General features: G+C 37.3%; 1 protein-coding gene across 1 annotated transcript in view; it reads right to left on the bottom strand.

Annotated features, from left to right (window-relative positions):
- Nucleotides 1–256: 256 nt before the first annotated feature.
- The window catches only part of LOC139743247 (testis-expressed protein 47-like), a 29,138-nt gene continuing 14,728 nt past the window's right edge, over nt 257–14,666 (bottom strand). The window contains exons 6-8 of the mRNA XM_071653744.1: nt 9,218–9,281; nt 6,660–6,755; nt 257–789 (exon numbers count right to left, since the gene is read on the bottom strand). Of these exons, the coding sequence (XP_071509845.1) occupies nt 746–789; nt 6,660–6,755; nt 9,218–9,281 (204 nt within the window). The 3' untranslated portion in view covers nt 257–745. The remainder of the gene's footprint in view (nt 790–6,659; nt 6,756–9,217; nt 9,282–14,666) is intronic.

Here is a 14,666-nt window from a genome sequence, read left to right as displayed (position 1 = left end):
TCAACAAAAACATGAATTGTTTCACCAATTATGGATGATGAAATGCAAGCAGATTTTTACAAGGGGAAATTGTGCCCTTATAATAGCAGATCAAATTGAAATTCATCACAGTATGATTTACCCTCCCTCCCACCACTTAAATTCATGAATATTCTCCTTTTACTTCCCTCTGGCATGTTACAGTGGAACCTTGTCAGAAAGAGGTTGGATATAACAAAACCCTTTAATAACAAAGTGACTTTGCAGGTCCCAGCTCTTTATATTTCCTTATTTTTGTACCCTGATGTAGTGAGAAACCTGATATAACAAGATAATTGTTATGGTTTTTAGATCTCCGTCATAACCCGGATTCCCTTGCACTAGATAGAACTTCTAGAACAACTATATTGATGCTGAGTGCAACAATGCAAAAGCAGAGACACTTCAACATACAACTTGTACCTTTGCCCCTTCCCCCGACAGAAAGACTTCAATATGGAACATTCAATGAGATAGTAAGGCAGTTTTATCAATTTGTTGTCTAACATCACAAACATGGTGGACTTTAGAGAACAAATGGAAGTAGCATCAATACACTGTGATCAATCACTTGGGTACAACAAACTATTTCTGACAAGTGTTCAGATATGAATACATGCATCAGCAAAGAGGTCCCTGAAAGAAACCAATCTCTTCCAACAAGACTGTTCATGTTGTGCAGCGACATGGTCCACGCTGCAGTGATTGTCCCTGTATTGCTCATGGCTCAATTGATGGGAAAGTTCTTTGTTGGCAGTGGCCACACAAGCTCTGAAATAGAAAACATAGAAAGCAAAAATGAATGCACTTATGACTTTTATGTTCAATTCTAAATGGGGAAAATTCACAACAGCACATACGAGAAAGGTGTTACAATAGTTTGTTACTAATACAATCAGGATGGTAACATAAAATAGAAGATTCTTTCACTGGCACACTTGAAATGCTTAACTCCAAAAGATTCTTGACTAGACCATAAACTGGTCTGAGATTTGCCTGATGTGAAGCAACATCTACCACAGGATAACTGGAAGCTAAGTATTGACACATAAATGTATTATACGTAGAAACCAGAATAGCTCATTCCTGGGTCCTCAGGAGTAGAGCATCCACTATGTCACACACATCAGTAAATTGATTTATTGTTGCCATCATAAAATCCTGTGTATTCAAATGATGACGCCAAAATAGCTTCTAATCAATGTCATGCAAATCACAAAGACCAAGTTGTCATTTTCGAAGCCACATTGCAAACTGTAGTGTACAATAACTCATTGCATACATAAAACTTGCAATGATTTCCAATCATTTTCATCATAATTATCATATTGGATGAAGCTTTAAGCATTACTAACTTTTCTAAGTGTTCATTCTACCCCAACCCCCATTTTCTGTTCTTGCTCACTGAAAATCCCTACCAAAATGATAGGTAACATCCATACATTAAGAAAGAAAGGGTCACATTGAGTTTAGCATAAAAATTAACTGATGCATCAAAAAGTTCGTATCTGACAGCACTTGAATAGAGCTCGTATTGGGTTTTATATTTCTGTTGTTTTTCTGACACAGAGGATAAAAAATCTTTAGCACAAACAAGAGACAGTGATTGGTGGAAAGAAAGAGCCATCTATTTGTAGAAGGAAAAAAAACCTTCACACAAGGATTCAGCACACACAAATGGATACACACTCTAGTGACTCAAGAATACAGCTGCTACGTATTGCATTTCTCTTCAACTTTTACTTTTGTTCAGTACTAAAGGATCTATGTAATGCAAATTTATGTTGGCTTGTATCGATATATTATATGCCGATCATCACTTATGTGGCCAAAAGAATATCTAAATATGTGCCATATATTTTTTTGAAATAATTTTTCTACTTTTTGTCTTCAGATTATCTGGATTATAGATATGCCCACAAAAACCTTCCAAACCAAGATTCTGTTGATAACATCATTTGTCAATCACCACTAAAGTACTGATATGATTAATAAAAGGCAATGGAATAAATCTTCCCAATAGCCTATGTTTCTCAATCTTTTCCAGCTTGAGGTCCACTTTGGCTCCTACAAATTCTTTTGAGGACCGGTGAGATCACATCTAATCTTTTTTATTTCATTTTTCAGGCCGACATCACAACACACCTGCGAGAGCTTTGTGGCCCACTGGTTGAAAAGCATGGTCCTAGACTGAGCATAAATTGCATGCTTCCATGCAATGTCTTTCGTTAATTACATTAGTTCTGTAGCAGTGCCTGACAGATGATGTCATCAACAAAACCCTGGTTGGGAAGTTTTTAAGTTTTTAAGTTTTTTAAATTTTTTTTATGGCCATTTCTAAGTGGCCTGAAGAAACACAATTGACAAATTATTGTAAATATATGGTACATATTTTATTCCTTTTAATAGACATACAAGTGATGTTCAGGGCATCATAAATCAACACAAGTCGACATGTATCTGTATTGCATAAGTCCTTTAATACACAGGTGTGTATGTAAGCTGATCATTCTCAGAAAATTTCTTAAAGGACTAAAACCTTATACACTGTTCGGCCCAAATGTGAAATAACAACTTCAAAACAAGCATCACAAAGAGAGCATGCCATCCGGACGTTGTCATGGCAACAATTGCACTGTCGAATAAAGAGAGACTGCCCCGTGATGACACACAAGACGGGAATTTCAAATGTTGCCGTCTCGGAGGGTGCTTACGGAGACAGAACGTGTACAGGAAGCAAACTGTCCACACTCGAGCTGGCATCACATGACAGTTGCCTAGCAACGTGGTACATATGAGACGGATGATGAGGCCTCCAAGAAAACACTCCAAGAAGTCCATTATCTATGTCACGTTTCCCTCCCTCAAGTGGCAAATTAGGCAGGGACCGCATGTCATTACCAGGGTGTCACAAGGGGACAAGTTAACTGTACACCCAGGCTTGTCTCAAACCAACTTCAGTTTCAGGCTGACATGGAAGATATGCCATTACAAAGTCTGTACATCAATGTTTCTTGCTTGCAGTTTGCAGATATTTTACAAGACCTTGATTTAAGATAAAAATTGCCTCAACAGAAGCCATGACATACATCAGCATCTCTTATTGCATTACAATTTTCCCTAATAATTGGTACTTGGGTCTTCTTGTTTCCTTTCACAGATGACTCAATTTAATTCGCAAATGTAATTTCATTTTCTAATTCACAAGTGTACTTTCATTTAGTCAAAACCCCCTAATTCATCTATGATGAGATGCAACAATGCCAATGGCAATCTACCAATGACTTGTCTTCAGTAGATATGAACTCTAGAGCCAAATCTTAACATTCACAGAGAATCTTTCACATCCTGCATTTCATAGAAAACAATGTTTCTGCATGATTGCATTGCAGGCACAGCATGTCAGAACAAAGAATAACATACACCCTGGGTAAGCCACAGCTGTAAATACTTCAGACAAGAGTACTTTCCAGCTACATACAGCAGTAGGTAAAACAATACATCCGCACTCGAATATGTTACAGGCATCTCCAAACTTGAGCATCAATACTTACTAACCACAGGCTACATCAAGTTTCCGACTACAGAGCAAAGCTCGGGTACACTTATGAAATACACTGTATGTGAAGATGCCCTAATTGTAAAATCATAAAATCAAATTTCCTGCCTTGAATTAATTTTCCTTGGCTTTCACAAGGCACCACAGCCTTGAGAACATCACAGGCATTTAAAACTCAGTTGTTGTTGTTGTTGTTTTATTACTGAGATATGCCAGAAATAATCAAAGTAGTAAAAACAATTTCACCCAAAAGAAACTCGCAAAAATGTACAAAGCCTGCAATCTGCAAAGTACACATTTATGAATAGAAAAATGTGTGCCTGATTTGCATAGCTATGCATATAACCATTTTTTTTTGTCCATGCAAGGGTCAGTACTAGCCATGCAGCACAACACTACTGTAGTAAATGATATTCCAGTCACTGTAGTGTAACATTTGTTTTTATCACCCATATAAAAAAAACCCAAACATTTAAGGAGAAATGCACACAAGTTTAAGCTTTGGACAGTCATTACTATTACACATTAAAAGATAAATGAACTTACAAATCTATGCTGATATCATATGTGGTAAAAAAGAAAACAATCAAAACTGTGTGCAGAAAATGTCTAAGTTCTCAATTAAATAAAAAAATTCTTGGTGCCATGATGATTTCTACTGAAAGACTTCTGGTCTACAAGTCTTCGTAATCACATTAATGGCAAAGAATATGTACGTGAATTGTCAAACTTTAGCCACAAGTGCTGCTAATAATCATAATAGCCAATAAGAATTATATTTCATTCTCTGAATAACAATGGCATTGTAATGTTGAAGCGATAGTTCTTGAACTCCAATTGGTAGCAACTGGAAAATCTGTTTCTGCTTTACTTTTCTGTCTATTTGAATTTTGATCAGACTGGCAATGCTAGAAATAAAAAAAAAGAGGCTGCAAAAGAATATATTGTTATCATGTCAAACAACAACACCCAGCAAATCTTATCCCCTCCCCATACCATCTCCATAAGTTTTATTGCTTGCACACTGGTTTGCATTGCAACACATCAAAGATGGACATCTTTAAGGGGAGAAGGGGAGTTGAGGGGAGGGGTGAGGTAGGTGGGTGGGATATGAGACCCACTGCAATGCACTGCTGGCCGAGTGAAAGGAAAAAACAAATAGAGAGACATGGACTTTGGGATGCAGCAACAGTAACATGCAGGCTGAAATATTCAGCTGTCATCCGAAAGTGGCAGGTATGTTTACAGGAGGAGAGAGATGGAGAGATAGAGCTTTAATGGCTGGCTTGAAATGATGCACATGTCAAACAGTGGGCTGTAATCTATCTATCACAGGGCCCTACCCCAGTCCATTCTATGCCAAGATGAGGGGGATATACTAAGCATGCACTTTTTTTATGGAGACCTAAAGTAAATGTTGTGGCAAGATTCCATAAATGCTATGGTCATTCACTCAGTCACTCACAGCTGAAGCGCGACCAGCTGGTGCAATTTTTAAACATCAAAAATCTACTCAACTTGTGCAAGGTGAGGTTAAGGTTCACTAGCGATCATCATGGACATATACAGTGGACCCTCATTATAATGAAGTCCTCTGGACTTGCAGTTTTCTTTCGTTATATCAAAATTTTGTTATGACCGAACAAATAAACAATACAAAACATAGCGGATAATGTTGCGGCCTGAACTTTTACTTCGTTGTAACTGGAATTTTGTTATAACCGTGTTTGTTATAACGGGAGTGCACTGTAGAAAAAAAAAATTCAGAGAAGCATTAAAAGGATGAAATTTTCCATGTTTGTCAAGTGACTAATATGCATAAATCCCCATAGAGTGTAGACACTACGAAAAGGAAATTTCATATGAAGACAGCTTGACTGAAATCTACAAGTAATGGCATTGTTCAGAGATGTTGCTCTCTTTTTCATGCTAACATGGCACATATTTTTGCCAAGCAGTACATCCTGTTCACCTTCACAGATCCAGCACATTGGCATTCAGATTGTGAGATGGAGGATGGAGGAATGCTCCAACTCACAGCTTACAGGGACCTTGGTACACCAAGTACTTAACCTGAGAAGAATTACAGTGACTCGGTACTAGCAGCATGTGAATATTATGAGCACCCACGTGCTTTGCTCTTATACTTGCAAAACCATTTTTTGTGGAACACATTTTGATTTCCTATTTACTTGGCCACAGTGAAATTCAGAAATCCACCATGCAGAAACAGAATGGGACAGTTTCAAGACAAGGGTTAATAAGATATAGAATTAGGTAATATCCCCACTTATTGAGAGTCACAATCACGACAGCCGGTGCTGGTTGGCAAAACCAAAACTAAACAAACCAACACAAACCATGCCAAACCAAACCACAATGAACCAAAACAAAAATGACAAACATGCAGCAGACATTCCCATTGGCGAGCAAGCCAAGGTAAGGGGTTTCCCTACATTGCATTATTACGTTACGTTATTTTCAATCCACAATCACAAATGTCAATGCTATTTGTGCTAATGAGCGTCTTTATTCTCTGTTCATTATTGCCGTAATCTGGGATTGATTCAGTTTCCTCAGGCCGTTTTTTGTGTAAATATTCACACACACACCTGTCTGTAAAAGCTGTTATTTTTGTATACAGATATTTTTGCAAATGAGGAGGTCACAAACATTTTCACGAGATGTCATTTTCAAAATTTGACTTTGAGGCTATTGTAAATTCACTAATGCCTGTCTGTAAACAGGTAGCAATATTTTTGCATGTTGTTACATTCCCTGCCCAAGAGTAATTCATGAAATTTGTGGAAATTAAACTCTCATGAAAATAACAGCTTTCACAGTAATCCCTGCTCATGGAGAGCAACAAGTAGGGAGCAAAGTCAAAAATCCAACATAAAAAAGAAAGAAACAGAAAACAACAACAAGAAGGGAGCTATTTCCACATGATCAAAACTACTTTGTATACTGACAATGAGACTATAAAGCACTGGCAGTTAAATATATTACACCATGCATTTGCAGTTATAGAGTACTCCAAAAAAAAAAACTTTTCCCCTAGAGATAAAGGTGTAAGACTCACCATTATCCAGGACGACATCCATTGGACTATCGTACCTCTGGAGGAATTCTGCGGGTGTGCACAGGTCAGGGGTGAACAGTAGGTAACCAATCAGATCTGTGGTGGGGAAGGGTGTTAAAAAAGGAAACCAAAGTTCAACTATAAATGTGAACTGCTGTCTGCTAAAGCAGAAACCTGTTGCAAGTATTGCTTGAAGGCATTTTTCATGCCCGAGCTGTCAATGAAGTTTAGCATACAAATCAACGGGTTACCGGTATCTTGCAACGATACTGTACCCACTTCTTTAATGCTTGCAATAATTTGTACAAACTGTACACATTTTCCTTTTATCATACACTAAAAAAATATACATGTATGCATAATATAAACACTAGTGATGTATGTATATATATATATATATATATATATATATATATATATATACACGCTTGTGTATATGATAAATACAAATATACATGTATACATATATATGATATATATGGAGAAAAAAGAGACAGACAGACAGACACAGACAGAAATAGATACAGACAAAAATTAATGTACACAGATGATCAGAGGAACAGACTTGGACATAACAAAGTACATGAGTTAAAAAAAAAAAAAAAGCCATGGGAAATTAAGAAATGACACCCCAGCTTGAAAATCTCTGGCATGTTCAATTGCGAACAGCTGGTGTATACAATACTGCATAAATCTGTGAATCTTTTCCTGTAGAATACCATGTTATGGCAATGTGAAAGATTTAGGGAGGAACATTTATTGGAGGTCTTTGGTGTTGCCTAGTGATGGCTGTGTGTTTACTTCTCGACTTTGAAGCATCAAAATGCTGAGCAGCTGATGTACATTTGAGAGCAGGGTCATTAAATTCATTTCCTTCGAATTTGAATGTCTTCGTGATCTCCTAGCAACGGTCCAAGTTGCATTTGTCAGTCTTTGAAAAGTTACTTGGATATGGTTCTGAGCGAGGATGTTTAATGTACACATATTTGACCCCTTTCAACACATATTGTAATGCATTTGATGTCCATGACCAAGCGTGAGTTTCAAATATAATCAAGATACATTTATGCTTACTTTTATTGACACATATTTATGAATCTAGAGAAATACAAATATGTAAGAACAAGTGTATAGTTGAATGGAACAGAGACTACTGTCATGGTGAAAGTGAGCTCTCGTTAAAAGATGAAATTTGCAAACAAAGTAATGACTGTGATCTAAAATTGAAGATCAGCACTTGACTACACTAAGCATAAATTACAATCCCAATTCTTAATGAGAGGCATTTACTTCAGTGTCTCTGAAACATATAAAGGGAACACCAAAAAGCAAACCCAAAACAAAAGAAAAATGTAGGAAGTTTGATTTGATTTCAAGAGACCTAAAAAAGAAATGTCACAATTAAAAAAAAAACACACCTAACACAAACAAAATGAAATAAAACATAAGAAACAACAACAATTTATGGCTTTTACTTCTAAATCTGACAAACATATGAAAGAAAGCCAAAATTGTATTGGCATCTATTATTCTTCCCCCCCCCCCCCCCCATGATATTGTCAACTTCAGAAAACTTGGCAATTTGTGGTATCACATACATGATGAAAGAAGAATACACCCTATATATTCAAAGCAACAAGCCATGGATATGATACTATGGAATGTGCTAAACTCTCTCACACAACTCTCTGTACATACTTAGTCTTACCTGGGACTCGCGTGTAAGCGCTTACAATGTTCCCCTTGTGTCGTGAATTTGTTGAATTATGCATGAATGCTTCTACATTGGCAGTCACTTGTTAAATTGTTGCCCCTTTTTTTACATGCAACTGCACAGAGCAACTCTTCCTTGAATTAAATCAAATCATAAGATACGCAAAAATACACGCAGCCCAATAGTATTTCTAGTCTAGTGGATAATATTCCAAGAAAAATAGTGAAGACAGAATTACATCTAGCATGATGCAAACGTGTGTGTGTGTATGCATATTTTCTTTGTTGTTGCTTATAGTCAGTCAGTAATGATTATGATTGTTTCTGGTATGGTGTATAAGGATTTACATTTTTGTCTTCTCAGAATTATGAAGTTTAGAATATTGAAAAAATACTGGTATCAAAGAAAGATAATCATTTCAGTGAAATACAATGCTTTTTCTTATAAAGATATTAAATAATGATCTTTAAAGGTGTGTTCTGATCAAGACACATGATAGATTGTATGTCTGTTAAAGATTAAATCATGCCAAAAAAACATTGATACTTAGACTTTATTATCATTCAAGTAAGAGATACTCCCAGTAAACATACATCAATGAATATGTCATTTACAAATGCCAAATCATAATCATAAAGACTGAAGGGTCAATAAGTCTTATAAATGATGTTTTTTAATTTTGTTTTTTGTTTTTGTTTGTTTGTTTGTTGTTGTTTTTCTGCTCTTTACGTCAAAAGGATGAAAAGTATATTTTATCAGTCTTTACTATAGTATCCATCAAGTATTCACCTGCCATAACTCACTGCTCTGGTTTTGTTTTGTTTTGTTTTATGTTTTTGCTCACCTTGTGGTATCAGTAGCTCCGGGACTTTTTCATGAAGCTGGTCCATCACAGTCTTGAGGGTAATCTGGAATTGAGTTAGGAAGGAAGAAAAAGAAAAGATAACAATTCTTGGTGCATTTTCTAAAAAAACAACCCATTTCCAAGCATTATCATGGCTGATTTGTCTGGGCTTCTTTCCTTTTCATTACACTTTGTAATGCTTTCCGAGAGTACAGCAAAACATGTCATAGAGGGGTATCAATTTCCTATTCTGTTTTGAAAAGAAAGCAAGTCATAGAGAGAATCAATTTCTTACTGTTTCAAAAAACAGGGCAATTGCCCAGGTTTGTCAACTCCCTCAATCTTTCTCTACTGTCTGTTTTTCTTTCGTTCTCTCTCTCAATCTCTCTCTCTCTCTCTCAATCTCTCTCTCTATTTCAAAATGCAACAAGCTTTGAAAGTGGATAGGAAGATACAATCAAAGCTTTGGCTCTTTGAGCAATACAGACGCTTGCACACGTAGATATCTGTCCATAGTGCAATTACTAGATTCTCTTTTTTCTTCGAGTAACTGCACCACCTGAGACGATTTCCTTACATGGTCTTTGGAAGGTTGCATGTTAGTGTTGTACAATATTGTGGCATCCCTAACTGGGCCAGGTAAGTGCTGAACAGGTATCATCTTACTCTCCAGACTGTCGGATCTCTTTGTTGTTTGTTTTCCCCGTTGCCACGTCTAATCACAGTAGTCTAGAGTTTTCACAATTAACACACTGCTCAGTGCTTTGAGATGCAAGCAGAGTACCAAAACAGCCAGCCAACCAGGGCAAACCAGGGTATCAATAGCACTAGCTGTAGTACTTGTGCCAGTAGCTGATCTTATTGTTTATATTTAGTGCATTTACATGTGTGTTCACTTGTGTATTGCATGTGTGTGAATTATTATTTTTTTTAACAGGAAAACATGCAAATTTATGAATATTGTGCAGAAATTGAGTGGAGAGCTGCTCAACACCAAGATAACACACAGTAGCCAATTTGCTTTAATCTCTACATTTTTAATTCATTCTATTTATTTATTCACCCTCTACTCATGGAAGGATTGCCCTTCCAGTCATAGTTAGGGCTGACTTTCACAGGGGTTCTTACTATTAGTAACAAAAAAATGTGTCCTATTTTTTCTATAATCAACACAAACACTGATCTTCTTCCATGATTTTTTCTGTTTTCCTGCAAACCCCATACCATCAGGATAGAGTTTCCCTTTAAGTATTTCAGAACGGACGGTAGAATCAGCCATGTTGAGGAGGCTACTGTGTGAATGGAAAGTGATTTATGGGTCTATTTCGAGTTTGCTACGCCTCGGCTGATTAGAGAGAACTGCTATGTTTACAATCAGGGACCCCTCAGTATACCACGACAGGGGCCGTATTTGCCATCCAGGGGCTGTGCAGCTCTCGTGCCGACAACAGAGATACAAATTTGTGATCATCACATTGTCCTCCTCCTCCTCCTCCTTTCCTTTTTATCTCCTTTTCTGGCACTTTGATATCCCCTACGCTCCAGCGTCCTCCTTTTCCGACATGTATATCCACAATCTACTTATTCTTCTTGGTTTTGTCGTGTGTGTTGGTTTTGTGTGTGTGTGTGTGTGTGTGTGTGTGTGTGTGTCATTTAACAGTATATTTGCCTTGGTTTTGCTCTTCTTACAATATCTAACAAACCTGCACAATTGCTTTCCATTTTCTTTGTAGGACCTACTGTTTCACTTTCAGTTCGACATGATAGTTACCTTTTGTCTTGTTGATTAATCAACCAATGCCTTTCTTAGAACTTATCTTTCCTATCTATTTGCATGCCCCATCTTTGATGAATTGGCTATTAAACCCTTCTGATCTCTGAAAGAATATGAAACTGTTAGAAAATTATTGGCTACCACAATTTATTCCCTTTATTTTTTTCCCCCATATTTCAACTGTTTCATGAAAGTTGTCAGCCCTAACAAGTTGTCAGTCTTTGACAATTTCAGTAAAATCCTTGGTTTATGATTGGCTGAGAAGCTCTGGTCACTGACTGTTCCTTGGGTAATTGTCAAAGACTGACAACTTGTTAGGGCTGTCAACTTTAATGAAACAGTGCCCAGGAGCAATGATGGCTCACACAATAATCTAAATGTCATTACAATCAAATTCAATACTTGGCAAAAAACAGAAGTCTAAGTTGTATTATCATGTCTGGAGTTTGATATCTTGAAGTGACATGGTCGGTTTTAAAAGGTGTGAAGCTCACAAGGATTGTACTTTTTGATACTATAGTACCATAACTATCATTGTGATTTGTAAACTTTTAGAATTGTGCAATGCAAGGCATTATTGGCAGGTGATGACTATATAATTTGAGTGTTTTGTCCTTTATTTCATTTTTTGACTGACAGGCAAAGCTAGTGTAAAAGACGCAAATACCATGTTACCAAAGACAATGTGCCAATTATGCGGTCATTATAGAAAGAAAAAAAATGCACAATCACCTCCGAGGTGATAGACGGGCAAGGCATGGTTGTCAATTAGTAACGGTCGTGTCTTCCATAACATGTTATAATTCCATCTGTCAGAAATTTAGACAAGAACAGGAAACAGGTCTGTAACCTCGAAAGTGCTGCAACAGATTTCCTAGCACAGTTTGAAGAATGCACAGAGTAAACAATAACATAATTTTTATTTTTCCTCACTATCTCTCTATGAGCTCTCTCTTAATAAGTTTCATAACTTGAACTTTTGAAGGAAAAAGTGATACCTAACAGTTTGAAGAAAGTACAGAGCAAACAATGACACAATTCTTATTTTTTCCTATTTCTCTCTCTCATTCTTGTAAGTTTCATAACTTTAACTTTTGAGGAAATTGTTACTAACCAGCCTCACTAACTTAAACAGCGACAGTACCCCCGAATACTGAAGATTTGAATTTCCACAGAATGCTAATCTCATTTACAACAGTCCCACATATCTAAAGCTATGCTGGCAGCATATAAAGAGCTTTCTAAAGAGGCAGCTAGGTATTGTCAAGAGAACAGATGTGCTTTAATCCGCTCTAGGGAGTCTCAGCCATCCTTTGCAGAGTCCACCTTTGAATGGGAACTGACGTTCACTGCACAATTAATCATTTGGTTTCATGGCAATTGCTCCTGCGACAATTGCTCCCATGAAATATCTGCACACTGAGCCAAACATAAATTCTACCTACAAACATAACCCTAACCCTAATCCTAACCTCACATCAAACTATTTACTTAAAATCCTTTCACAACCCTAACCCTAGCCAGAAGTTCCCAAAGAAAATAGGACTGGAGCAATTGTCGCAGGAGCAACTGTTATGTCACCTAATCACTCACAAGGTTTAGAAACTTTCTCTTGAGGCTCATCTCTTAACTTTTTCATTTTTTCTTAATTCATAACAAATACTTTGCTGCAGCTTCAAACAATCGTCAAACTTGCAGACATCTATGTCATCAAGAAGAGGAGCTACGACAACAGAGAAGAGACACACAGGTGGCAAACAGTGCACAGGGTCACTACCATTCTCTAAATTGGTGACAGGAACAAAGAAGTGACATTAATTATCCATATGACGAGACCAAAACAGAGGACCATTGTGCTGAGCAGACATGTGACCAGACAAAGCAAAGAATAGGTGACATTTCCTAATGGCTGGTACAGACAAAGACATCACATCCAACTCCTCTTTCAAAACAACACAAAGACATTAAAAAATCTACAGGTATTATTCACTTCAAAAGTAATAGGATGACAAGTTGCAAAATACATAAAAGCTGTGTAACCATACATTGTCAAACTATCATTTCTGCAGACCCTCTAGAGGCTGAAGGTTTCAGAGGCTGAAGGTTTCATTCTATCTTTCTTGGAAAGAGAGGTAGATGAGAAGCTCGTTATCGTAAAGTGACACTGAGGTACATGTACAGCGTACGGATAGTTGGAAGTGTTAGTGCAAATTATGTGGTATTTTGCTCATGTGGATGTCATCAAGTCACAAACACGTCCTCGCTTCTGTTGTCAACTCTCAGTATATTCTTCCAATTAGGTGAACGATGGATACATTACAGGAATAAGTCTCTTTCCACAGTAAACAAATAGGCAAGTAAGATTCATAAACAAATTTAGGGAAATATGTACCAAATCTGTCTACTACACTTGTAAGGTACATTTACCATGCACAACAATCAGGGAAGAACCTATCCAAGCCATTATTTGGCCATTTACTGCTATACCACAGGGGAGCAAGCTATGGAAACCAGGGTTTTCTTCTTTCTTTCTTTAACTTAAGGAGTATATCGGGCTTAATTGCTGCATACAAATTAAATTCCTTCACCCCCCCCCCCATTACCATAGCAACGGCTAACATCATTACTGGCTCCATCTTGGTCGCAATTACCGGTACTAAGCATAACTCAGATTCATTACGGGGAGAACACATTTGCACCTGATTTACATGAGTATTGTACTGTTTGGAACTGAATGAACAGATGTGCATACAAGCACCTCACTTGAGAAATGGTGAATGTCAATTATGCAGCACAGGCAAACTTAGCGTAACAGCAACTTGTCTTCAATCTTCATTATAAAGTCTTAGGCATGGCTACTGATGGTGTTTCTCTTCAATGCAGCCATGCACAAAAATTGCTTTTGAGCTTACTTTTGTAAACAATTGTGAAAATCAAACACATATGTGCTTTACGGCTCTAGAAAGGTAAAATTGCAGAGAGATTTCTGTTAACCCATTCCTTCTGAAATTCTCCAAGCGCTTTCAATGCTCCCAAACGAGATTCTTTTTGCAGGCAAACAGAGAACGGACAGGTTGGTAATCTACCTGTGCGAAAGCAGTCAAGCGGTACATTGTACATGTACCCCCTTTGTACGGTCAACTACATGTACCATCAAACAATAAAATATCGATCAGGCACGAGGTATGAATAAACAAGCTGATGGGCTCACAAACTCTTTTTTGTGTACACAAAATGAGGTACCTGAATGGGATCAGCAAAACTCAAAATCCACTGAGCTCAGCCTTGATTGCGATGTACATAATCATACAAGTTTTATAGCAAAACATGTGCGCACTACATTGGGAAAAGGTAAATAATACTGGGATACACCAGTTTTCCTACAGAAAGGCAACAAACATTCATAGAAGAAACTCTAATCTTTCTATCAAAGCCATTTTTCTGGGCAGTATAACCCAAATAAACATGACTTTAGGCCACGCATGCAGCCACTCCTGTCTACATTTTGGGAACCAATATACCAGGTTCCTACATGCCAGTTCACGTCATAGGAACCTGGTATACCAGGTTCCTGTATGGAACGGGTTAAACTGCTTCAAATGACAGCCCAAATGCAGTACAGTTGAAAGGGATACTGAATGTCTGAGCTAACTCTCTCTCTGTCACAAGTCAGCC

Source organism: Diadema antillarum, unplaced genomic scaffold (assembly GCF_040938485.1).
Source record: "Diadema antillarum isolate AM-2024a unplaced genomic scaffold, OU_Dant_1.0 seq00001060_RagTag, whole genome shotgun sequence".
In the NCBI taxonomy this organism is placed as follows: domain Eukaryota; kingdom Metazoa; phylum Echinodermata; class Echinoidea; order Diadematoida; family Diadematidae; genus Diadema; species Diadema antillarum.
Note: the sequence above shows the minus strand (reverse complement) of the source record. Positions and strands in the feature narration are given on the sequence as shown.